At 43.2% G+C, this 25,631-nt stretch overlaps 1 protein-coding gene across 2 annotated transcripts in view; it reads right to left on the bottom strand.

Annotated features, from left to right (window-relative positions):
• The window catches only part of PRKG1 (protein kinase cGMP-dependent 1), a 487,572-nt gene that overhangs the window by 118,201 nt on the left and 343,740 nt on the right, over nt 1-25,631 (bottom strand). For both annotated transcript variants that reach the window (XM_067299666.1, XM_067299665.1), the window contains exons 6-7: nt 21,916-21,993; nt 16,520-16,614 (exon numbers count right to left, since the gene is read on the bottom strand). In XM_067299666.1, the coding sequence (XP_067155767.1) occupies nt 16,520-16,614; nt 21,916-21,993 (173 nt within the window). The remainder of the gene's footprint in view (nt 1-16,519; nt 16,615-21,915; nt 21,994-25,631) is intronic.

The following is a 25,631-nucleotide window of genomic DNA, read 5'->3' as shown; positions in this document are numbered from 1 at the left end:
CTACATATTTTATTGTAGTCGCACTGGCAGTCAGTCTATACAAGATATCAAAGAAACAGCTGAGATTCCTGTTTGTAAGGGAGATGAATTCGGAAATGAGCTATAAGGCATCAGTACAGAGATGATTAAGTGAAGTTACAGTAAAGAGAGAAAAAGATGAGAACCAGGGAACAACCACTGTGAATCCCTGCACAGAAAGCTGAAGAACAGATATGGATTCTCCACAGCATATAATAAGAAGAAAGTCATAGGTGCCAAGAGAAGATAATGTTTGACAGCTCTGAATTTAAATGACAATTCAAAAAGGAGAAAAACTGGTTGCTGGTCCTGGGTTTGGATTACGAATGCTCAGAGTGGCTTACTAGAAGACTTACATCGGAGTTCACAGAGTAGAAGCTGAAGAGAGGAAAGGAAAAGGAAGAAAAAATCCATGCATTTAGGATTATGCATGGACATGCATTTTGACATGGCCATGAGCAGCCTGATCTAATTAGACCTGTTTTGAGCCAGGGGTTGGACTAGATGATATCTGGAAATCCCTTCCGACCTAAGTCATGATTTGATGATTCCGTAACAGTGGAAGAGAAGAAATCCCAGCAGCTTTCAATATACTAAACGCTATCAGCGACCAGAAGAAAGGAAGAAGAGGCAGTAGGTGGGGAAGAAGGCATATCTCTAAAACAGGGGAGAGCAAAGCATGTTTGCCTGGGGTGGGATAAGATCTAAGAGAGAGCAAGAAACAAAGGGAAGGGATAAAGCAAGACACAGATCAGAGAAGGGACAAGAGAGGGACCACAAAGATGACTTGGCAGGTTAGAAGAGAAGATCAGGCGAGAAGGAGGAGGACAGAGTTGTCAGTGGGACATGGGAGAGCAAGTCAGGAGAATTACGGCTTGTCATTTTTTTTTTAGGAGAAAAACAGTGAGATATTGGATGGAAAATGGAGTAGCAAGCTTGACGGATGCCTGTCAGGGAATGAAAAGACAGCTGGGACTGCGTTATTTAGTTAGAGAGATGGCAGGACTGAGAAGACGATAATCGTAATTAGAGGAAATCAGCCTGGCCGCAGGATTTCTGCCAGAGCAGTTTGGCAGCACAAGAGCAAATGGATTTGGGGATGAGGACCTTGTGATTAGAGAAGGACAAGAAGAGAGAGAAGGTACGGAGCCTTTGATCTGCAGAGAAGCAACCCCTGCACTGAAGACTGGCCCACGCGGAGCAAAGGAGACGTCTTGGCAGTAATGAAAAGGTCTGGCCGGGAGGTGCGGTGGCCAGGGTTCAACGAGACAAGACGGCTGGGGGCAATGCGGAAAGCGTGCCTCGTGAGCAGCCTTTCTGGGGCAAGAACCAACAGAACGAGGGCTGCAGGAAGATGGACCGATGCATCTTTGGCAACGCGTCGTGGATTTGAGCGGAGCCTGTCAGGTCTGGCTCACCCTGGGGTGCCCTGATCCGCTTCCCTGCCTGGCTCCCAGCACCGCTGCAGCACCCAGGGCTGAGCACATCCCCGCCGCATCCCGGCCTCCTCCCTTTGTGGGAAGCCTCAACGCTTGCCAGCACCTAACGGAGAAGAGTTTTGGAGGAGACAAGCCTAACCCTGGCTCTTATCCCTGCTTTAGTCCTTATGAAACCAAATTTTCCTGCCAGTCTCATCTAATGAAGCATTTTGACTTCTTATTCCAAAGCAGTCCTAAATGCAAAACAACAGACGATGCAACCGATCAACCCGTTATTTTCTTCCTCCCCCATGAGAAGAAGTTTTCTCTTTTTACGTCCAGGCTCGCAGCGCAAGCTGAGATGTGCTGACAGCCCTGGGACATCCTCAGCTCTCAACCAGCCAAACGCCTAATAGCGGAGCCAACCTGATGTCTAGGTTTCAACAGGGCAGACAATTCAGCGGCGAGAGAGGCGGCATGGTCTAGTCCATCACGTAAAGGGCTAGAAACAAAAGATTAATCCCAACGCTGAGACCGGTGTCCTCGTTCACCTTCATCATTTAGGCAGCCTGAAGTACTGAAGAAAGCTGTCTAAGGCTTCCTCATCCATCAGAGGGTCTCGATGGATGGATGGATAAAACCAGGCCCATTTAATTTGGGCAGCTTCCACTTTTATAATATTTGGCATAGGAGTAACCCTGTGATAAGCATTAATACTACATAAATACTTCTCTAAAATCCTGCATAAAAGTTGAATCTCACAGAAGTGCCCACCATCCCCCTTAAATATTTCCTCCTTAAAAGTCATCAGATAAATACGCAGTCTCTTCCTATTCATTTTAATCAAAACAGCACAATTAGCTAAAGACAGGCTGTGATTTTAAGTTCATTTGTACCTGAGCCGCTCCGAATATCAACAAGGAGCAGTAATCGCTTTTGCAGCTCTCCTATAATTTGGGGCTTTTTGTATCACTCCCGTTCTTCACACCTCATTAAAACGTGCATGACGCAGCCTTTATTGCAGAAGGTATTTTTCCTAATCTGGGTAGACGCCTCGCAGAAATCAAAAAGATAACTGCTCAAAACCGTTGTCTACCAGGGCGCTGTGGAGTGTAATAAACCTTCCTTTAAGTCCTGTTAGCAGGTTTTTGCACTATTTTGGTTATGAAGGTTAGAGCCGAACTTGGCAGCACAGCTTCCATGCCCGGGACAGGCTGGTTAATGTCCTGTTTCATGCCATCCACATGGTTATAGTCCATTCCCCGGTAAATAAAACCAGGTCTGAAAGAGCAAATGTAAATGCAGCTTAAAAATGGAAATGCCACGCGAATGTTTCTAAGGGCTGCTGCTAATATGATTTATCCTAGTAAAATCCGAGTAGGTCATTAAGCACATAGAGATAAGGAGCATTCCTCAATAATGCTGCGTTTAACAACCCGAATCTTTTGCGTTAAGTAAACAGACCCCTCAGCTGGGCATTTACATCAACATTAAAGAAAAATAATACACTCTCTTAATCAAAAAAAAAAAGTCTGTTTTTAAGCATTTATTATGCTAGCCAAACATAATGAGCTTTGCAGACGAGGTTCTGATGCTGTAACAAGAGCGCTGCAACGCGTTTGGAAAGCTATGCTCGGGTTTCTTGTTTGCTTAAAATAAAACCTGACTTTGTTTAGCGAGAATACAATCTATTTATTTTTAAACGTTAAAACACTGCGGATGATATTTCCAGGCAGCCTCCAAGGTCCCAGTAGCTACACTGGTTCCAGCTTCCCTTTTAGAGCCTTGCTGCTGTCAAATGGGCGTCAGGCACACGCAGGAACAACTTGTATTTACTTGAAGGCATCGAGTACTTAGAAGCTTAACTGTATCGTTTGCATTCACAGTTAATGCAGCTTATTTCATGTTCAGAGGCCGTAGCTGAAAGTGGAGCCGTAACTGCAAGTGGAGCCTTTAGGGCTTGATTTTACATCACCAGCGTGAACAGCCCTGCTGCAAAGATGCTAAAGGGAGGAATGATCTAGTCTGAGATCTAAAATGCTAACGACAAGCATTAATTTCAACGCGGGAGTCCGGGAGACTGATGAGCGTCAAGAAATAGGAATAGTTCACGCTTGGGGGGAAGATGAAGAATGGAAAAGCAAAGCTTAAGAGATCTGGGCTGGCGGTCTTGGACTGTCACCCAACCCAGAGGTACTTCTGGGCTGACTCTAATACCCTTTTCACCAAGAGTGGGCATGATAATCTCAACTCCTGGCCTTTTTTGTGGAGATTATGACGTTGCCAACACAGGCGACACGTTCGGGTCACACGGGTATTTGGACTTCGTTTGAAATCGTGAGCTTGCAGGGTGTCCAAGAGCGCTTCAAATTGTTGGTACAGCTGACGACAACCTCGTTTGCAATCCAAAAGCTGACTGAAAAGCCAAAAGTCGCCCTTTGAACCAAAAAAGTAGGTGTAATAAATACAGGGTCATTACCAAATTAGTTATCGTTACCACATTAGGTATCAGGATGCTACTACCCATTCAAAGCTTCTTTGCAGATGACAACGCACACACATTTTTCACGGTGACAGAGTGGGATAGTTAACCCAGGCAGACATCATCACGTGCCTACCTGGAAATGATTTCTTTTTTCGGTTTATTAGCTCCAAATGCTCTTTTTTTTTTTTTTTTATTTTATTTTCTCTGCAGGACGCGGCACCTGCATAAATACACGCTGTGTTTTCGGCAGCAGTTTTCAGCTGTTTACCTATCATTCTCCCATGCCACGAACAGCGCGATGCTGGCTCTGCAGCAGAAAACATCTCCGGGGCATAAAATGAACAAACCGCTAATGCCCAATGCGTTCGAAAAAAAGGAATTGCTTCCTTAAACAAAAGCAACAGCCGAAAGAGCATTTTTTGTTGCACGCCTCGATGAACATTATTCTCTAGTATTACGATGCAATGTGCAAAGCCCCTTAAATATTTGCTTTTGCCCCCCAGCTCTCGCAGAGCCTGGGTTCACGCGTGCGTTTGCAGAGTTACCCAGCTCTCCCGTTTGCTTGCAGCGGCTTCCCGTGCCTTGGCCATCCGGGACTGCCTGCCGCCTCCGCGGCTCCTTTTGGGATGCATCGGCGCTGCTGCTGGTGGGCAGAGATCTGATGAGAAATAAACGGGTCCTGCAGCCCCCGGGATATCGGCAGGGCCACGGGGCAGGCGATGCAGCCGAATACACGTAGCAGGAGGAAACAGTTATCTTGCTTCATTAGGTTTTGCATGAGAAGCGCCGGGGCAAACTCAGGTCTCCCGCCTCTCAGCAAAAAAGCGGGATCAATTCTGGCAAAATGAACATGGCCCCAAACTTGACTCTATTTTTTTTGGCTAATAAAGGGTCGACACCGCAAGCCACGACTCTCGGTTCGATCGTCTGCTCAATCTTTTGCAAAGACGCCGCTGCAGGCTGCCCACCGCTTTGTGCAACCCGTCGCAGCTTTGCAGGAGGGTGGATATCACGTTCCCGGCTCCGCGCTTTGCAAACGCAGCGCCGACACGTTTTGGGTACAAATGACATTATACCTCTCTAACTCTGCCACAGAGCAAGATTATAGCCCATCGCCACACATATTCCCCAAACCAACCAAGCAAGCAAGCAAACAGAAAAGCCCAACTGAGTAATCCAGGCCCAGACCTATTCTTAAACGAAGGGCTGCCGAAGGGGGCATTCCTGTTTCGATCTTTTATTACCATTTTAAATGAGCATTACTTGAAAAGGGCGACCTCAAAATGGTCTTTAAATATAGTAAAGTTCCTAATGAAATAGAACGAAATAAGCTTTCACACAGATAGCTTTGCCAGCTCCCGTCTGATAAATATTTCATGCTTAATTTTAAGCGTGCCCACAGCTGTTAACTACATTACTTAATAGTTGGACAGACGTCACACAAAATCTGGAAAATAGATACTCGTCGCCAGGCTTTCCACTGGTAGCAGCCGCTCAGAGGCTTTTTTTTTTTGTCCCGTGGGAAATAAAGTCAATGCTTCAGAGATGGTTGACCTCCATTAGCCTACTAAAAGTTGGGCATCGTGTCCGGGCCAGCTGCCTACGTGTTACGGAGACGGTCTGGCATCTCGAGGGGGATGACTGGCGCTCTGTTTCAGCACGGCATGAATCATCCCCTGCAACAGCTTTGCTCTCTGGAAACCATAGGAAGACCTACGGGCCACCGACCCCAAAGCAAAACGTGGTGGGACGTGCAGCCTTCCGTGAAGTCACCATAGATCTGAACGGCCACAGACTGTTTCTTGGTGTTGCAATAATCCATCTGACGTCCATTAAGTTAAAATTTACTTAGTTCTAGAGCTGCTAGACCGTATTTCCTTTTTTTATCCTCATAAAGCAAAACCAAAGTTAACTGGATTCCAGGTTCATCGTATTTAGGAGATAATCTCTAGCCAGTGCCTGATGCTGAAAAGTTTTAGGGTTGTGATCCTGACCTACAGGAGAGTTTAGAAAGGGAACCAGGTTGTTCAAGGACTACACATACTTACAGGCGAGTTACAGAAAAGTAATCTTAAAAATGACAAGTCTGTAACTGTAAAGATTCCTTTTTCTCCCCATGGAATATCCTGAACAACATAAATTACATCAAAAAGTGATTAAGAATTGTTCATCATACTTGACAGAAAAATAGGAAGACAAAGAAAATAACAGATCATCAGAAATATGTATTAAATCCAAACTTGTACCCATTTGTTCTTCCAAAGGTGGGGGTCTAATATTATTATACTATATCACGGATTCAATGCTGATTGTGTTTAATTCTCCAGATAATTTAAATGGCCTACGCCTTGTATTTAAATTGCTCAATGTTCAGAATTAAAGCCATTAAGACCTTTGATTTTGTATTTTGAGAGCTGGAATTGTTTCAATGTGCTTCTGTAAGGAACGTTATATTCTTCTTGAATCACGAGGCTGAATATTAAACATTCTACATCATGGTGCTGCTTTATAGGGCTCACGCAACGACTAGGCATGGCATCACGGCACGGGGTTCCTATGCCTGCTTGCCGGAAAAAAAAATAATCAATTTTCAGCGAATGAAACTTTCAGAAACGATTTTAAGAGAGTTACAACAGCAACAACCTAACGCCTCAGCGTTGGTGCTATTTCCTATTTCAGCAATAAGCTTTCTTTCAAGTTCCAAAACAGGGGTAAGGCAAAAAGAAATGAGAAAAATGTTCAGAGACATCCACCGCAATAAGGGTAAGCAAATATCTCCATAACAATAAAAGCCCTTGTAATTCTGCTTTCCTCCATCTGGCAAAATCGTGTTGCCCAGTGTTATATATATTTTAAACTCAGTAGGAGGTGCTCCGACTGGGACTGTGGGACTGTATCCTCAAAGCAAGGCAAATGCAGAGTTTTCGTTCCCAGGGTCTCTGTCAGCTGTAAAAAAGCCAGAACTATTAATAAAGTGAGTTCTTATAAACTAATGATTATTATCTTTAAAGCCCCAAACAACCCGATTATTTATTAACTTCATTTGAGGCATGACGTTGGCTCCAAGCATGACTTTGCTGTGGAAATGGAAACAACTTCATTTATATACTTTTGTTAGAAGCAGAGCAGTAAACGAGACATTTTGAATTTACTACTAATCATCTCCTAATGGTCATTTTTCAAAAGAATTTTTCTGTTTGATAGAGTAAATAAAAAGCCGGTCATTTGTTTTCTTTTTCTTTTTTTTTCTTTTTTTTTTTAGACTACTAACATGCAGATTTTATGCACAAACCTTCTATTAATATGATTGCCTCTCATCCTTCTGTTGCTGAGGTATTTTCATGATTATGGATTTGATGTAAACACGCTTCCGAAATGCAAAGCGGCTGCTCAAAATTCAGCACCGACGGCAGACAATTGCTAAGACACAAAAGAGTCCAGTGCTGGCGCTCACCGATCCTGCTAAAGTATATAATCATTCGTTTTCCCTTCCAAACGCAATGTTTACTGCTGTTCAACCGCAACTTTTTTTTTTTTTTTTCATTCGGCTTTATTATGAAATAAGGCTACGGCTGATTTCGCAGTCAATTGCACCAAAACTCGAGAAATTTTGAAGCGAGGTAGTTGACAATGGGAAATCAAGCAGTCGAAAAGCCCCGATTCACGGTCTCACTGCTCAAATCCAGCCCTGCTTGAGCTTTTTAGGTGATCATCTAAACAGAGACGCTGAGAGAGACTTTCTGGGTATCATTTCTAACACCTCTAACCACTAAAGTCCACAAGACAGGTTTCCAGCAAGTAATACACGACCAAAAGTGATATTTTTGAAATTCGGATGGCATATTTTAAAACATCTTTATTACCACAGCAGGGAGAAGACACTGGCAAGCCATCATTGCTTCCAAGCTAGCTCCCTTTAGGAAAAATAGTTGGCATAAAATATCCAGGGTCGGTCACGTTTAGAAAATACCACACCACCAAAAATTGCCTCCAAACCAAAAGCAAGGTTGCCAGAACAGGGTACCAAAAATCTCATGCATTACTCCCATTCTCCTAACTCACCCGAGTCAGATGATTTTGCAACTGCTCTGCTTGCTGTGTCGTTCGTGTCCTGAAGTAGCCCTTAGTATATGCAGGCCTGAAGGAGCACATCTCCTATACCTTCCTAGGTGGCCCACATCTGGAAAGCTTTCCCGGCTTTCAGAGGGCAATAGGGATGTTAAGTGACGGGGTTCGACCGTGATGTTATTAGCTTTCTGCACCACCGGTGTATGAATAGCTGCTTGTCAACGACGCAGAACAATGCTGCAGTCCATTATCTGTAGCTCCAGAATATTTTTATCTAAAAGGACTACCTCGTGTTAAAGAAAAAGTGAGGCCAAGTTGAAGAGGGCTTATGAAATTGCTTAGGATGCCACAAACCGTAAACACCATTAAACAAAAATAAATTATTATTTAGCTTGTAAAAACTGCACACGAGTTAGCTTGTTGCCACATCTGTAGCCGCAGACAACAGACTCTCGAGCTATCTGCAAATCAAACAGCCGATTGCACATTCAAGAACAGGGAGGCATCTCGGGAAAGGAGCAGATGGCTCGGCCAAAGCAAACAAAAGGCATTTCTTCACATCCTGCGCAGTTAAACTGTGGAACTAATTGTCACAGAAGGTTGCGGATGATAAAAATGTTTGCATGAACTTGAAAAGTGAACCAAAAAACTGTCAAGGGTGGTAAAAAATAAAGCCACCAGCTCTGGTCCTGGACGTTCCTCAGCACCAGACCACTAAACATTGGGAGAATATTCCTGGTCTTGCTCATGCTCCCCCTCTTCCTTAGGTATTTGTCACCAGCTGGTGTCAAAGAGAGGATGCTGGGCGAGATGGATGGAAGGATGCTTTTAAAAGCAATATGTGTTGTTCTGTTTCTCTCTCTCCTTTTCTTCCCCCCACATTTCTTTGTATAATGTTTGCTGAAGTCAAGACAGATTTAAAAGGAACAAACTTATTTTTTCTAGGTAACAAATGCAGATCTACATTTTTGTAACTGCCTAAGAAAAAACACCGTGAACCTTCCAGTTCATTTTAAAAGGCTTTGGATGAGTCCCTTAACTGAGAGCCTCTCGCCTGCCAGAAAGCTTCCCGGAGCATTAAGGAGCTTTGGGCTACAAACAGAAGACGCCCAGAGCAAACTCCTGCAAGAGCCGACGTAATCCAGGGTCGTATTTTATGAAGAATAGAAATAGCAAAGGATTTCTATTTGCAGAAGTGGGGCAACTATCTCAGCAACCAATATTTATTTGCAATAACGAAACAACATGAATCGCAAAGGCCCCGAAGGTTTCGTAATTCCCTTTGCAACGGGAGCATCTTCTTGGATATCAATACACGAAATAACTTTATCTAAGCAAGGGCATTTCGCTATTTGAGGACTTTGAGACCGGGGCACGCCAACACCAGAAGCCAGTCTGGAAAAGCCTGTCTCCACTCACAGTGGAGACAGCTGCTCATTTTGGTAATATTGAACTAACGGCGTGGTGCGCACTTTTAAGATCAACCAGACCAAAGGTCCCCATAGCCAATTCTCCTGACGTTAACCGCGGCCAGATGCCTGGAGGAAGAAAGGCTACACCACGGCGAAGCATATGGTGACGCTTTCCAGGTGTCACCTTGCCTCCTCGCTTTCGGCTGTCTGTGCTTTAGAGCTCTTACAGTCCAAAGCCTTCGAGGGGTTTTTGTTTCCAGAGTTTGCCAGGAGGTTCTTGAAACCCTTTGAAAGCTTGGGACGTTGCCTACGTCTTGGGTTAAACAGTTGCACGCTGTCCTGCATGAAACGGTGCTCCTCTCCAAGAATTTTGCAGCTGTTTTCTGAGCATTTTGACACCCCCAATCTCCTACATTATCAAAAACCATCAGCACGCATTCCCTAGTCTCATTTTCCACGTCTCTCTTGATACGATACGTGCGCTTATCTACCTAACTAGCAGAAGGATAAAACAGCAAAGAAGGTTGTAGTGGCTGAAATATGTCTGAAGACTGCCAACATTTGTAATAAATGCAGAAAAGCTAACAGAACGGACGGCAAAACTTCCTGTCCGTCTCTAGAGACCGTACGCCAGATGTAGGCAATCTGTGAGTTACTCACGCTATGTTGCCAGTGCTGAAGGTAAGGAGGGCTACAAAGCCCACCAAAGGGTGGCAAAATTATAAATTAAAACGGTCCCCTTATTCAGCAACAAGGGTGACAAAGAGTTCCCATCTTCTTCCCAACTTCTGACATAACACAAAGTGAAAATCCTCTTATCTTTAATTTCATTCACTTGTGTATCACCATTCAAAGTGCTGCTTTGCTTCTAAGACGCTTCGGATGAGACCTTATTTTTCTTCTCTCCAAGCGATGCCGAGCACAGGGGGGAATGTCATCCTAAGAGGGCTCCTGGCTGGAAAATTACATTTTCCCGAGCTGATCCTGTACCCTATGGCTTCTTGCCTTTTCTCAGTGTCTTGGGAATTGAGAAACGAATGGGAATTGCGAATCTCTTCCCACCACCAGCTCCAGCGAGATGCTTTCCCTTTCCAACCACCGATCCCCACGACTTTTTTTTACATCATAATTTTGCCGTTTTCCCAGAACCACGCGGTCCCTCAGGGGGTTGACAGCTGTTTCACAAATGCACTGATTGCTCCCAAGGGAAAATCCCACCGCAAACGACTGATGGATTTGTAGCTGGGGCTGCCCTTCAATGACAATTAGCAGCTGGGAAGAAGAAGAGTGGGTACCATGAGAGCAGTCAGGTCTTTCCAAACCCCTTGGGGAACCACAGGGAACCAGAGGAGCTCGGTTTTGCCAAGGAAGGCTCCTAAAAACCTGTGGTCATCGCCTTAAGACCGTTTCTGGTAGAGAGCTACAAAGCAGAGGGACTTCAGAGGGAGTGCTCTGTTCACGAGCCAGAATCACAGTTTCTTCTTGTAATATTTATGTTTCAACCAGCGAATATCCCCAGGAGATGACGAATCATTCTCACGTTCTGCTGTGACTAAAACACACAGATGCCTTTTATGCAGGCAGCCAAGCTCCAGTAGCTTAAATCCATAATTTAGTGAAGGAAACTGTTTTAGCTGTAAACACTCCAAAGCCAAAACTCAGAGAGCAGGGCAGTGCAGATCCGTGGAAGCAATCAGTGTGCAGCTCAGCGCGTGCCACGGGAAAACTCAGAAATATTAATACTTTCTCTTTGCAAACTAGAAACCAAGCCATACTGTCCAACAACGCCATCTGAGATGGGACGCGTGTTTGCTCCTGACACCGCCTCGTTCTTGCTGCCAGGAAATTTCCCCGAGCAAAAAGCGTTTCCCAGCCTCCATCCCTTTCTCCCTCGCGGAGGAAGTTCAGGACAGGCAGGTTAATGGGTCAGCAGATGCTAAGATTTTTAGGATCGTGAGCAAGCTGTCCAACTAAGACGAGACATTACACTTCCATTCAATGATAAATTCACTCCAGGACATTCAAACGGCTTTGCTGCACCCAACGGCTCAGGCATGGCGAGGGCTGAGAGAAATGACAGTGCATTTAGTAAATTAAAACTCGTTACGTATGTCCCAACAGGTGACTTGGAATCAGCAGAAATGCACGTGTCAAATGGGGGGGAAAATAGGAAACTTTTGACAGCAAGGGAGTGTGAAAAACACCCTGCTTTGCCGAGAGAGTGAAGATTAGTCTGAACAGGAGCCTCCATTTTACCCAAAAAAAAAAAAAAAAAAAAAGAGAATAAAACGATAAAAGAACCACTCCAGCCTGCACTTTTCCTTTCCAGGAGAGCCAAGTACACTGTGAGCTGTGCGGGGCACTGAGTGGGGAATGGAAAAGGAGAAGGGGGGAGAAAAAAGGAGAAGGGGGGAGAAAAAAGGAGAAGGGGGGGAAGGCAAAGGGAATTTGAAAAAGGCAGCATGCAAAGCAGTTTCACTGTGCAAATCAGCTCTTTTCCAAGCTTTAAGAACCAGCCTCGTTCTCCCACCAAGCTGTAAGCAGACTAAATAAATCCTCGTAGTCCTTCAAAAGTCGTTAGGGAAGGCTGGCAACAAGGCACGTAGGTCAGGAAGCCGGGCGCTTAGGGGCAAGAATTTCTGGAAGCACAGACAAGCAGCAGGTAGGAAATAAGAAAGATAGAAAGGGCAACAAATAAGACAGCGGGGCACAACGGTGGGTCACTTAAACAACCTTCCAGGTTTTTGACATTTAAGTTTTTGAAGGAAACACAAATTCTTAGCATCTTATCTGGGAAACGAAGTAGCGTAAAGGTCAGTTTAGAAGAACCAACATTGCAATTACACAGAAATGACATTAGAATTACAGCAAGGCTAAGGACCAGGAATATATTGTTGGGACCTCCGCACCTCCTATCGTATTTATACCCATTAAATAAAAATGATTTTTGCTGGAAGCAGATTCATAACCCTGGCCACAGCAAGAGAAAACAACAACATTAAAAAAATATTAAACAAATCAATAGCATTGCCAATACTCTAATGTCCTATTGATGGCTCATTCTTGTCCTAACTATCAGCTACTAGACCTTTCAATTTTTTTTTAGGGATTATATTTAGTCTTTGCATTAATTTAGGAAAAAAATAAAGCTAAGACATTGTCAGCTGCATTTCTGATTTAAAGGAACACTAACATTTCCATACGCATTATTTCTTACTTTCCAAGCCACTTTTTCCTTATCCCACCTCTCCTTTTTACAGACAGCTGCCTCTGCACATGCCAAGTCTGAAGACAAAATTCATCACAGCAGTTTGCACTAGTTTAAGTGAGGGCGGAAATACGATATACATTTTTGGGGTGGTCGGAAAATAGATTTTCTTTTGGCACTGCTACACATACAGATATACATTGCTTTATCGTTCCTGCAAATTACCAGTGCACAAAACATACCAAGGATTTTGGGGTCCTAATATATGCAAAACACAGCAAAGAGATTTTGGGGAATTAGAGGACAGATGGTTTCTGGTATGCTGGGAATATAACTGAGCAGGAGCTTCTGGAGGTGGAGATATAAATGGGAAATAGCATGCGTTTTTTTGAATGTAGGAGGTGCTGGTGGGCCCTTGAGAGACTAGCACTACCATACTCATTTTCAGACGATCTTGAGGGCAACAAAACAAATTCATCTGCCAGAGTAGGAAAAGGAGCTCAAACTGTAATTGTCACCAGTTTCTCAACCCAGCCTTCTCCCTAAAACCTGAAAAGCAAAAGCAAACCCAGTTTGACTGATGTATGAAGATTAGATCTCAATCATTATTTTTTATTTTGGGATGTTCCTTCTCTAGAGACCAGCCAAGAGCCCCAACTACATTCCCATTTAGCAAGAGACAAGTGCATCCTTGAAGAGTCTGCAGTCTCTTTTTCAAGACGGAGAAGGACAAGGAAACAGGCCAAGAAAACTGCTGCGTGGTAGGGACGTGTAGCATTCACAGCGCGGTGTGGACACCCAAGCCGGTGGACACCAAGGCCCTATGCATTAGCAGGATGCTGCTCTCAGAGGCTGACCCAGGAACCCCAAGATCTGGGTTTCTACCCAACGCATGACCCAAAGAGCTGCCTTTCTTCCTCACTCTGTGGACACATCTAAGAAAACCACATTTTACTCTTTACGAATGAGAAAGAACCCTTTCAACAGGGCTATCTACTCCAACCGAGAGCTGCCCGTGGAGGTAGCAACCAGTAGGTGTCATCTGAGAGCCAATCCTCGGCGAATGCAGACACGGGGGCGGGAAGGCTTTCCACATCCTCACGGCTTTTTCCATATGCATGCCTTAAAATAATTAAAACCCGTTGCCAAGAAATCATCTCCTCAAACCAGCTGTCACGGTGCTCCGTTATCGCTCGCCGTCAAGTGAAAGTACGTTTCTCTTTGGCTTAGCCAAATCACAAAAACCTATCAACAGCAAAACGAACGTCTGCGTGGATTTATAAATCAACTCAATTGAAGATAATAAACTCTAAAGTGTGGGAGCGGGGGAAAAAAAAGAAAACAAGCCATTTCATTATTTTCAAAGATAGATTACATGGACAAACGAGCAAACGATGGTGCTTTAGAAACAAAACTTTGTTTTAGGAAACCTTTTGGTTTTTTTTAACCTCACCAATATACATCTTGGTCACATTGAACTAGCTACCTCTGGTGGTAACTGCATTAAAAACACTCCAGAGCCCAACAGAATGCGTAATTATAAGCCGGTTTTATTAAAATACACATTAGCCGCCAAGTCGCATTGAGTTATTTCCCCGGCTTTCCTTTGCCGATTTAAATGAATTCCCTCCTTTCCCCGTTGCTAGAAATAATTGCCGTAAATGGTTTCATATTTTTTTTTCCAATTAAAAAAGAGCACAGCAAAATAACTGATTGCGAATACATTCTGAATTATATATTGTTATACTGTTAATTATACATCTGCTGTCTCCGATTCAATTAGACAGGAAGGTAAGAGAACCATGTAATCCTGGGGAGCCTTAAGTAATTCCTCTAAAATAACATGGCTGATAATTTCATGACTTGTTTTGTTCCTGCCAGTGTGGAATGGGATTCTGCGAAATAACGAGTGCCGTCTGGCGCAAGCGAGAAAAACAAAATAATGTATATCAGCGCTGGATTTCCGTGTCAGTTTAAATGTTTCTAGGAGAGCATACAAGATACTTGGGATCCGTACTCCTGCTGTGCAGCAATATGCAGAGTGAAAACTGCGACTATTACTTTACATTGTCAGAAAAAATGCCTTAGAGTTGTTACTGCCTCCTACATGTACGAAATCACAAAATTATATTCCGTTTTGTTTTTAACACATTTGCTACTGAGTATGTTTTAACAGTATGTAACGAAGCTACGGCTAAACAAATCCCAGGAAAGTTTTGAAAAATTATCCATGGATGAAAAAGAAAATAGATTAAAAATTTCCTCAAGTTTATCTTAAACTGTCAGTCATAAGTGAATTTTATATACACAGTAGAAACATCCCGAAGGTTTACCATGACTGCTGGGCAGTGATATCCTAGAAGATACTCATGTGTTAGTAATTCATCAAGCAATGCTTTACAACAGCACATTTGCACAGTATTAAATTAAAATCTAGCCGCAGAATAACTGATCAGAAACTGGATGTATAGTATTTCAGATAGGCTGTCTTTAAATCAAAAAATACTAGGCGTTCCTTGTAAACTGGGAAGACGCTACCAATTATTGTTACGTTTTGGTTTAATTTCAGAAGAGTAAAGCTATTATGGGCGTTATATTCAAATATATGCAGATTAAGTACTTATTGTAAATTAAGCAATTTCAGGCTGAGCCAGAAGAACTGTATTTGAAATGCTGAGGAATTCTGCTCGCTGGGGCATCGTGCATTGCTAGAACTGTTTAGGGATGCAAAGTACGAAATGCCTTTAATTTCCCATATCTGATCTTCTTCAAAAGACGATTTGTTTGGCACTCTATTGCCTGCTCTCAGCACTGCACTGGATGTCTCAAGATATTTGGTGCTTCTCTTAATGTACCAGCTCTCAGAGTCAAGTTTCTGTGAGAATCCCCGTTCTTGACAAAAAAGCAAGTGCTTCTAGTTTATACATTTGTGGGGAAAAAAATTAAAAATGTAATTCTCCTCTCCCTTAGCATTAAAAAAGTAACCAAACCAAGGATACTTATTTTAATAACCACAGTATTGGATTTGCAGAGGTGAGGCTCAAGAGTTTTGTGCGCTTGACTGCTTGTGCTGGACTCCCTGGCTGCCAGAAGTAGGACAAAATTTGGGCTCTAAACGTTTTGGTGTCTTCTTTCTGGAAGAAGACTGATTTATGAGTGCCTGAACGCATTATCACAGCGCCAAAGAGATGCCCCATGGGTCGTATGCAGAGAGAAGCACCCAGAGCGGGACCAAGTGGTTGTCCTTTAAGATTAACGGGGGCCCCAAATTCCTAAAGCATGTCCTAAAGCACATGTCCTACTATTCATATTCGTAATCCTCCCTATGGAAATAAAGTATGCTTTTATAATAATCACCTGATTAATATGGATTTACAGGTTCTATTCTTCTCGTTCACCGAAGTCATCTCCTAAGCAAGGTGATTGTAAAAAATGGGTCGCTCGCTTTTAACTACCCCCTCCGCCAACCCCCCAAAGATATGATACCACAATTAAAAACACCACCACCATCACCACCCTGCCTTCAGCTGTCTACTCCATCTAGAAGACCATGATTAGGTCCTTACCCTACATGTCAAACAGACCTACGTTGAAAGCGTCAAACATTTCAGGTCCTCAGATGCATGGTCAGGGAAGACAATGCAAAGATAAGCTGTTTTATTATGTCCACAAACGGGCTGAGGGGATCTATATTTGACCATGCAATTGCAAACTGAATCTTATTTCCCCATTAAGGTCCAATCTCAATGCAACGCGCAGCACAAAGTGACAATGCACAAAACACAGCTGGTAAAAGCGCTTGCAATGCAATTCTAACCTATTTCCAAACTGCACAAGCCCCCTGAGGACAGCAGAACAACTCCTTGCAAAAATATCTCAGCAGAAGAGCGACATTATAAGGAGCACTTACCCTTGAAGGGCTTTTTCTCCAAACCAATCTCCTTTCCCTAAAGTGCGGAGAAAGACTGGATCTTCACTGGGGGAGTCTTCACGAGTAACATTCACCTGTTGAAAAGCCAAAACCCCCCCAGCATTTAAAAAACTTTCAATTAATTCATAAAATCTGCTTGTTCAGAGAGGGATTAATCATCTCCTGGATCTCCCAGAAAATGCACTGGTCTGTGTTCCTCCCCGGGAGCCACATAACTCTCCTGGCCTGCGCTCCTCCCTCAGCATCAGCAGCCAGTTACTAATTCTCCATAAGCCAGCCTCAAACCATTCAAGAAAACGAATAATTATTTTCCACTCAGATACCTACCACTCTTGCAAAAGTGCTATACTCCTATTTTTTGAATATTTTAAGCTCTAAACATGGAGCTGGCTGCACAAGCACAGTCATTGCCCATATGGAGTCAACAGCAGAAAGAGATTCCAAATATTTTATGTGTATAAGACAGACACATGGCATAGGCTTCTGTTAGCTTAGCTGCACATGATTTCTTGTGTTGTTAAGTTCACTTAAGGGATAGAAAAAAAGTCTACATTTAAACATAAATGAAATGAAACAATTTGGAACATTACAGGATAAAGGATGCCTCCTTCTCTTTTTTAGTGGTCCCTCTCCTGAATTCAGTGAAAAGATAATGATAGCTGGAGCAAAAATCAAGCATTTACATGAACGTTTAAAGGAAAATAACATTTTACTTTACATTTCAGAAGAAAAATAGTACTTGATCTTCTGAAGACCCTACTACTTTGCATTATCTTAGTAAGTGGCTCCAGTTTGCCTTTGGTGGTCTGTCCAGAACCACTATGGGATGCAAGTCCTAGCAGCCACGTAGTGACAAAGCCCCTGCTGGGGACTGGTTGCTGAGACGTGGCATGACATGCTCCATTGGTTACTACGGATTCAAAAGTCTCCATGAACGATGAGTGTTGTTGACCCAAGGGCCCTCATATGGGAAATGTTTCTTCCTTTTCAGCTAACTCTTCCCAGAGGCAACTCATATGTCCTGCATACAAGAAGGCAGGTGAAACACAGCCCCCCGCAATCAGTGCATGGTGGGTATCATCTCCCCTAACATTAGTCACCTCTAAATCTAGTTGTCCAGGCTCCCTCTACAGTCAGTGGACATGGATGGGCATTTCCAAAGGTGAGTCATCCAAAGCTAAAGTAAGCGGGGTGAGCGACCCTCTGGAGGTATCTCCGTGTACAAAGGAATAATCTCTCAACTCCATTTCCATTTCAGGCTGTTTGTCTGCTTTAATCAGAGATTGTCTGTATGCAAATTCTCAAAGCCAAAATCAGGGGCATCAGACACTTTATTTATGATTTAGAGACAATCTAGTTTAATTTTACCACTGAATTTACAATTGCGCCCTGCACCTTCTCCACTCTTTCACGGATGGCGAAAACAGTGGGTTTGAGTCATTAATGAGCACTCAGTCTACAATATACTAGATTTAACATCTGCAGTGACTCATCAAAGATCAGATGAGAGTAGGGAAAGCGTAACAGATGAGCCAGGAAGATTTGTAGCTGAAGGAAAAAAAAAAAAAAAAATCCTTGGACAAACAAAGGAAAACTTAATACGCTTTTTTAGCTCTTTCTCTATGACCTCTGCTGATCCTAAAAAACAAATGCCAAGGGATTACGGGAACGTAATTTCTACGTGGTTCAAAGCGATGACATATTTTAATAGCCATGGCACCAGCAAAGAACCCGCACGATCTCGTATTAAACTGGTGACAAACCACTGCTTTTAAAGGGAAAACGGTGTACAATGACACAGCATGACACACAATCTCTCTGCAAAGAAGAGATACTGAGCAGGCACAGAGCAGCAGCATTTAGCAAGCAGAGGGGATCAAACTGTTTTCATCCAATGTTTTATTCAACGGATTTCTGTACGCAGCTTGTTTCGAACAAACTTTGATTTCTATTCAGTGGGACTTGAGGAATTAGACTATAATAAATAGAGGAGAACTGTAAGGCCAGATTCCCCAAGCATTTTTTTTTTTTCAGTGTTAAAACCACCTCAGACAGCTCCTGCTCTTGCATGCGCCTTTCCAATTTTGCAAGAGTAGCTGTTTTTGCCGATCCCAAGCAGACACAGATAAGTGAACCTGCATGTGTTAAACTGGTAGCCACGTGCCCCCAAACAACCAAAGAAGCACAGGAGTGGGATCAAGTGCTATGGCTGGAGTTGGAGAAGACAGAGGGGAAAAGCTTAAATTGGTTCTGTTACTACACGAAATATCCAGGAAGCACGCACGGGCTGAAAGAAAACGGGGAAAAAAGTTGTTCTAACCATTTCCGAGAGAAGTGATGAGCTAGGAAGTTTAAAAATCATCTCTGTTCGCTTGATTCAAGTATTGTCACTGGAGCAGCTCTGACACAAAAGGCAGGAGAGAGCTTTCAAAAGTAGCTTTCACTGTGATAATACTCACATGAAGCTGCTGAATGCAGAAGGGACACGTGAGGTCCCAGATACATGAGCCAGAGCCAGAAATTTGTCTGGCTTATTAAGCTGCCTGGGTCAGGTTTTAGAATGGGACATGATGTGACACTGCTTCAGAAAGCCCAGACAGCATACGCGGATTCATTTATTCAATGGTTCAGTGCTGGGGCTCTATTCCTCCTGGCTTGTGCCGTACCCTTATCACAGAGTTGTTCTTACATACACTGTGCAGCTCCTGCGTCTCAATACGTGCGTTAAATTAAGTAGTCTCCCATTCCTTCCATCCTTTATCATTCACTGATACCTCTTTTGCAAATCAGTAAGGTTGCAAGAGAAGCTTATGCAGAATTCAACTTAGTCCCTGGGGGAATTTCTGGCTAGGGAAGACCTGGAGTGTATCAAGCGTGGCTACAGGGCTCTGGAGCCATGGTCAAGGGCATGGGGCCCAGGTGGTTTTCATCTCCATCCTGCCAGTGAGGGGGAAGGTCTAGAGGAGGACTGGATGGATCATGCGTGTCCACAACAGGTTGCGCAAGTAGGTGTTTACAACAGGGATTTGGCTTTTACAACCTCTCTGAGGATGGAGGAATTCTAGGAAGAGATGGGATCCACCTGACCAAGCGGGTCAAAAGCAGCTTTGCCAACTGACTACCAGTCTGGTGAGGAGCACTTTAAACCAGCAATGACGGGGGTGGGAGATGATGACCCACGGCCAAGTGAGGAAGTAGTGGACTGGGTTGGCAAGCAAAGGGTGCAGGGTGACATGGATAAGAGAGACCTCCTAATAAACAGAACAGGGCTGAAGGGGGCCCACCTCAAGCATATGCGCACAAATTAGGAAGTGACCGCAGAATAGCCTTATGGAGGAAGCTTTCACCCTTTTTTCTTGGAAATCAGCATGCTGGGTGTTCCTCTGACATGCCTGTATGCTTAAACAGGCAGCACGGCAAACAGCCGTGAGCAATTAGAGGTCTGTGTGCAGGTACAAGGCTATGATCTCACTGGGATCTTGGAGATGTGGTGGGATAGCTCACATGACTGGAGTGCTACCAGGGATGGATACAGGCTCTTTCGGAAGGACAGGCCAGGAGGGCGAGGAGGGGGCTTGCCCTTTATGCGAGAGATCAGCGGGAATGCATAGGGGGGATGGACGATGAGGCACCTGAGAGCGGATGGATGAGGATTAGAGGGCAGACCAATGTAGGCGATGTTGTGGTGGGTGTCTACTACAGACCACCTGGCTCAGGAAGAAGAAGCAGATGAGGCCTTCTTCAAGCAACTGGAAGAAGCCTCATGTTTGTTGGCCCTGGTCCTCAAGGGGGACTTGAACTACCCCAATATCTGCTGGAGGGACAACACAGTGGGGCACAAGCAAGCTAGCAGGCTTCTGGAGTGCATTGATGACAACTTCCTAACTCAGGTGATCACTTTGCTTGCTCAGTGACCGGCAAAGTTGGAAATCATGGATTACAGACATCCTCTTAAGCACAGAGGATGGACTACCACCCACTAAAAATGATCTGCCCTAGAAAGGATTTTGAAGCGTGGGTCATGGTTGACCTTATTCTGGGAGAACAGGAAATATTACTTCTGAGTGGAGGGAACTGAAAGAGCATGAGAGAATACCATCAAACTTAACAGTGAAGAGCAGAAAATGAAAGAGAAGGATCAGGCTTAGGAGCTCCTTCAGTGCTAATAATACCTGCAGAGTCCATAATTACATTCATTTCAGAAACCTGCCCATGATGATCTGATTTACCTGAAAAATACCCCTTTTTTTTCTTTTGATGAAAACTTGCTTTCAGAGCTAGAGAGTGGAAGATGAAGGCGAAAAGCTAGTTTTAGTACCTGATGGCTGACAACAGCCTTGGGAAACAATCCAATACATGTGCAATCCCCAGGTTGGGAATGGGCACGCAACGCCCACACTCTCCCTCGATGAATGCCAGGAGCTTTTTGTTATCTTTAATTACACGAGGCCTACGCTAATATGTGACTCGGTGCAAATGTCAGATCCATGAATCAGGAGGCTGGCACTGGCCTACTTTCAAGCCTATTTATCCCGTTGTGTTTACTTTTTATGATCACATCCCATCCCTAGGGGGAAATCACTGTGTATTCCCTTGAACATCCGCGTCCCGCTACGTGGAAAGACGCCAAATATTTGCCAGGCATAATAGCATTAGCTAATAAAGAATTTCTAGTGGAAGAAAAAAAAAAATTGATCTACAAAATCCCATCAGGATTCTATGGGAAAAGAGGTTAAAAAAGTGGTCAAAAAGCATATCTTCCCAGTGAGCAGTGGAACAGAAACTTGGACCTTTTTTTCCTTTTTTTCCCCCAAAGAGAAAGCTCAGGCTTCTCTGCATTCCTATTATTTGAGTAAAAGTATTAAGCCAGGAGACTTTCTTTATGCCACCAAGCGAGTCTGCTGTTACCCTGGGCTGAGTAGAGCTGTTCTGGCGTGGAAGAGAGAGCAAGGTACCCATGGACTTGGCGAGCAGGCATTTCTGCTCTCCTTTTTGGCTTTGTGCTTAGCAGCTAGGCAGACGAAGCATTCCGTAATAACGTAGCCGTGTCTCAGGGAACGAAGATAGGAATATCCACCCCGTTTCAATAATCAAGGGAGAAAGCACGGAATTTTTTGGTCATTCACCAAGAGGCTTCATAACTGTTATCAAGCCCCAAAGCGTTCACTGTGAGCACATGTGTATAACAGCATGAGATCTATTTTCTTTTTTTTCCCCCTTCAAGCCCTACTGATAGAGCAGCAAGAAGTTTAATTAAATGTCAAGTGTTGCAACACTCTGGGTCAGGGGGCGAGAAAGTATTGGCTGGCACCAAATTTCAAGAGCACATCATCATCATCATCACCACATTTTCCTTAAAGCAGGTGTCAACTCACCTTCCCTTTGCTGATTATGAAGAAAGTGTCCCCTCGAGCACCTTGTCTTATAATATACTCTCCGCTTTCGTAGTGTGTCTGTGGAAAAAAAAAAAAAAAAAGAAAAATTAATAAAAAAGCTTATAGTTTGGCAGTTTTGCAAGATAACGCTTCCGGAAACATAACCCTGAATGAATTGCCTCCAAGTCTGATGTTGGTCAAGATTTAAAAATTGCCCTGTGTCAAGGAAAATAATAATTAAAAAGAATCCCTTTCCAGCTTGCCCATTTTTCTTGTTACTTTGCCAGTGCCAGCTTTTGCCCAGATGAATCGTCCTCACAGCCTAAATCCATTTATACTGAGTAAACCAGACACAGGCATTTTCAGCAGAGAATACAGTACACGAACTGAAATTACAATAATAAATCTATTGTAGAAATAGCTCTTTTCAGTTTTTTTTTCCCATTGTTTTGGTATATGTTCTGTTCTCCAGCATTCAAACGCAGATTATTTTCACTCTTTTCCTGTTGTCAAGGTAGCTTAAGTATTAGTCTGCCTTTTTTTGTCTTATTTTCTGGAATACTCATTGCTAAATTTCTGTCGTATCTTATCAAAGCATGCATCCTAATGGGCTAGCTCCATCCCTTGTATTACACCATCATCAAAATCAATACCCACAGACACACCACCAACGAAATAAAAACCAATATGTTCTAAAGAAAAATTCTACATTCATATTTAGCCCGCAAAACAATGGCATTTTCTTCAAACGTGCTCTGCTTGAAGAGCTTCCTACCGAAACCTTCCCCTGGTAATATGAATAAGGCTCTAGCCCGCGTGTTTTTTTGAAGCCACAATAAGCACAAAGCCCCAGAAAGCTCTTTTAATCCCCAAGTATGTATAAACAACAGTAGGACGGATCTGGAGCTAAGAAAGAGGAATTAATCAGAATCCTAGAATTTGGCTAAGCTTTAGACTTTTTTTTTCCTTTTTTTCCAAGGGCATTTTATTGGGCTGTATTTTTTCTTCTTTTACACTCAACCTTTTTGGTGCCCCTTGAAGGCTGATTACAGACTCCAACACGAAAATAAATACGTAAAGGTTTGTGTAAAATATCTAATGTATCTGAAAAGAAAACAACTCTTGGCTTTGGGAGCACTGGACTTGGGTGATATTAATGTAAAATAAATGTCATAGAAAAATAAAATATATCAAAGTGAACTGTAATGTGAAATTTAGTAGGTTATTTTATATATTCCCTTTATACACACACACATACACACTTAGTTTGTGGATGTTTGCACAGTACTAAAAATTCTCAAAAAACAAACTCAGAATGTCAAAAGAGAATGCTAGTAAATAATATTCTTCAGAGTCTCCAAAAGATTAATGACTTAAAAAAAGAAAAAAAAAAGGTCCCCTATCAGAATAACAAATACTGAATGTCAATCTTCGAAAAGGGACCAGAGAAGCTGAATCTGGAAGACCAACTTGGGCCTAGCCCTGATTCCTACTGGGCTCCAATGCAGCTGATAACTGCAGTGTTTTTCCTAAATACTCCAGGAACAAAAGCCTGGAGGTGAGCATGGACCTCTGTGGACACATCCTCACAGTTCTAGCTCTTACGTGGGACGCTCTAGGTAGCAGATTTTGAGGATGCACTTTTTTGAACATCCACATCGAGACTCCTTGAGAAGGATTGATTTTATAAGGTGTTGGGGTCAGGTCCTTTCAAGTGCCATCAAGCAGGCACCTCAAAATCTGTAATTCTCACTAATGATTGAAAATATTGGTCAAAAAACTTCCCAACTTTACTACTGGTAACCTAAATCCATTGCACATATTCCTTACCAAACCGATGCTTGGACAAAACAAAGCAAGAACATCAGTGTAGGTGTCATCTTTCTCAGCAGGTAGTTGCTGTTGGTTGGGCCGGGCAATCAGAACCGCTAACCACTTTGATCGAAAAATGATTTTTTAAGAGCTTTTCACCTAACTCGAGAAAATATTTTCAGCCGGGCAGCACTCGGGGGATGTTTTGGGAGCTCAGGGAGTGCAAACAAACTGCAACAGATAATCTAATGGTTCTTATTGATCGCGATGCCTCTCTCTGCCAATAAACCTCTAACCACACACCCCTGTTCCTCCCCTCTCAGTCACCAATTACAGCTACATCAACCACTTACCGGTGAGATTCCCAGTCTTACTGCCTGATCTGGTTCCCATCAATCAGTCTTCCCATCTAGGCTCCCATAAAATCAGTATATGGGAGGGGAACAAATCTCGAGCCTTGAAGAGCCTCAAGTTCTCCCTTACTTTAGCATCCCTTGACTACTGTATCATTTTTTTTCTGGACTCTCATTCCAAATACTGCAGGTCAGTCATCTCCTTCTCCCAACACTCAGATCAAAGCCTTAAAGTCCTTCCTTCTATTCCCATTCACGCATTTGACCTCCTCTTTGGCATCTCTCTCCACGCCCTTCCTGTGGTCCATGTCTCCCTCTTTCCTTATTTTTTGCCCATTTCTTTCACTGTTAATTCCATCTCACCTCACTTCTTTTTGCTTGATTCAACCTGTCTTTTCCCATTCTCTAACAACGCTCTCGCTCTTCGTCTTCAGTCTTCCTTCCCTAACACAAACCAACTCATCCGTGTGCTTCGCCCGTCTAACAGAATTATTTCTGTCCATTTAGACTGAAAGCACTCTGTAAGGTACGTAGCGTGCCAAGCTCCCTTATGACACATGCAAATAAAAACAATTACGATACCTCTTATCTCTATCCAGACAAGTTAAAGGCAACAAACTGTTCTCGGATACATATGGCGGCATTATACAACATCATCCGAAGCAAGCCTTTAGGCAAATATGTCGCATATATTCATGGTATAGCTGATTCACATACGCTCTTTTAGCACCACGAACTCCATCTCGCTTACAGAAAACCAGGCCAAGAACAATGCGAGAATAACAATAATCCTGCAAGCCACAGTGGCGGCACATGCAGAAGCAATAATATTTGAATTAAAATTGCAAAAAAAGAGAGGCAATAAAGCAAGCAGGTTAAAGAGGTACTTGTGTCTCTGCTAGCCTAAGGCTGACCCCACCACTTCTTCTGGACCTGCATTTACAAAATTAAATGGACTGAGATGAGAGCTGTACCAAGAACACTGTATTTTCAGAGGCAATACAAAAGTTCAGTGATGAAAGCTAATTTAATATCTCAGAAATAATTCACTGAAATACGTTTTTGAGTATATATATAAAAGACACAGAAGGTACTCCAGCCCACAGCAGAATTAAAGCAAGACAGAAATTAATGCCACTCTGGAAGAGCTGACCGGTCTATATTAACTATTCTTATATTTTCTTCTCTCCAGCGCTGAAGTCCAGCGTAAAAATGGAGTGGAAAAAAAAACCCAAAGAGAAACACAGGCTGCAAAAATACAGTTGTACAACCTGTCGAGGCTGAGATGACCTGGCAGAAAAGCTAATAGCTACAAAGGTCTTGCAAGCGCGGGCAAAAAAATAGTTATAAGCTAAGTCATCTGGGTCGCAGTTTGGCGAGAGAGTCGGCGCTCGAGGAAACGGCAATGTTGATAACAGTCATATACTAGCAAGCCACAAATGTATATTTTATAAGCATAAAGGCTCATTTCAGTGCATTAGAAATGCTACAAAATTTGGAGCATTCGTCACATTAACCAGGCTGCTGTTTTACGGACGAACCCTGGGCACT

Source organism: Apteryx mantelli, chromosome 7, assembly GCF_036417845.1.
Source record: "Apteryx mantelli isolate bAptMan1 chromosome 7, bAptMan1.hap1, whole genome shotgun sequence".
NCBI lineage: Eukaryota > Metazoa > Chordata > Aves > Apterygiformes > Apterygidae > Apteryx > Apteryx mantelli.
The sequence above is the reverse complement of the archived record's forward strand: the minus strand, read 5'-3'. Positions and strand labels throughout refer to the sequence as shown.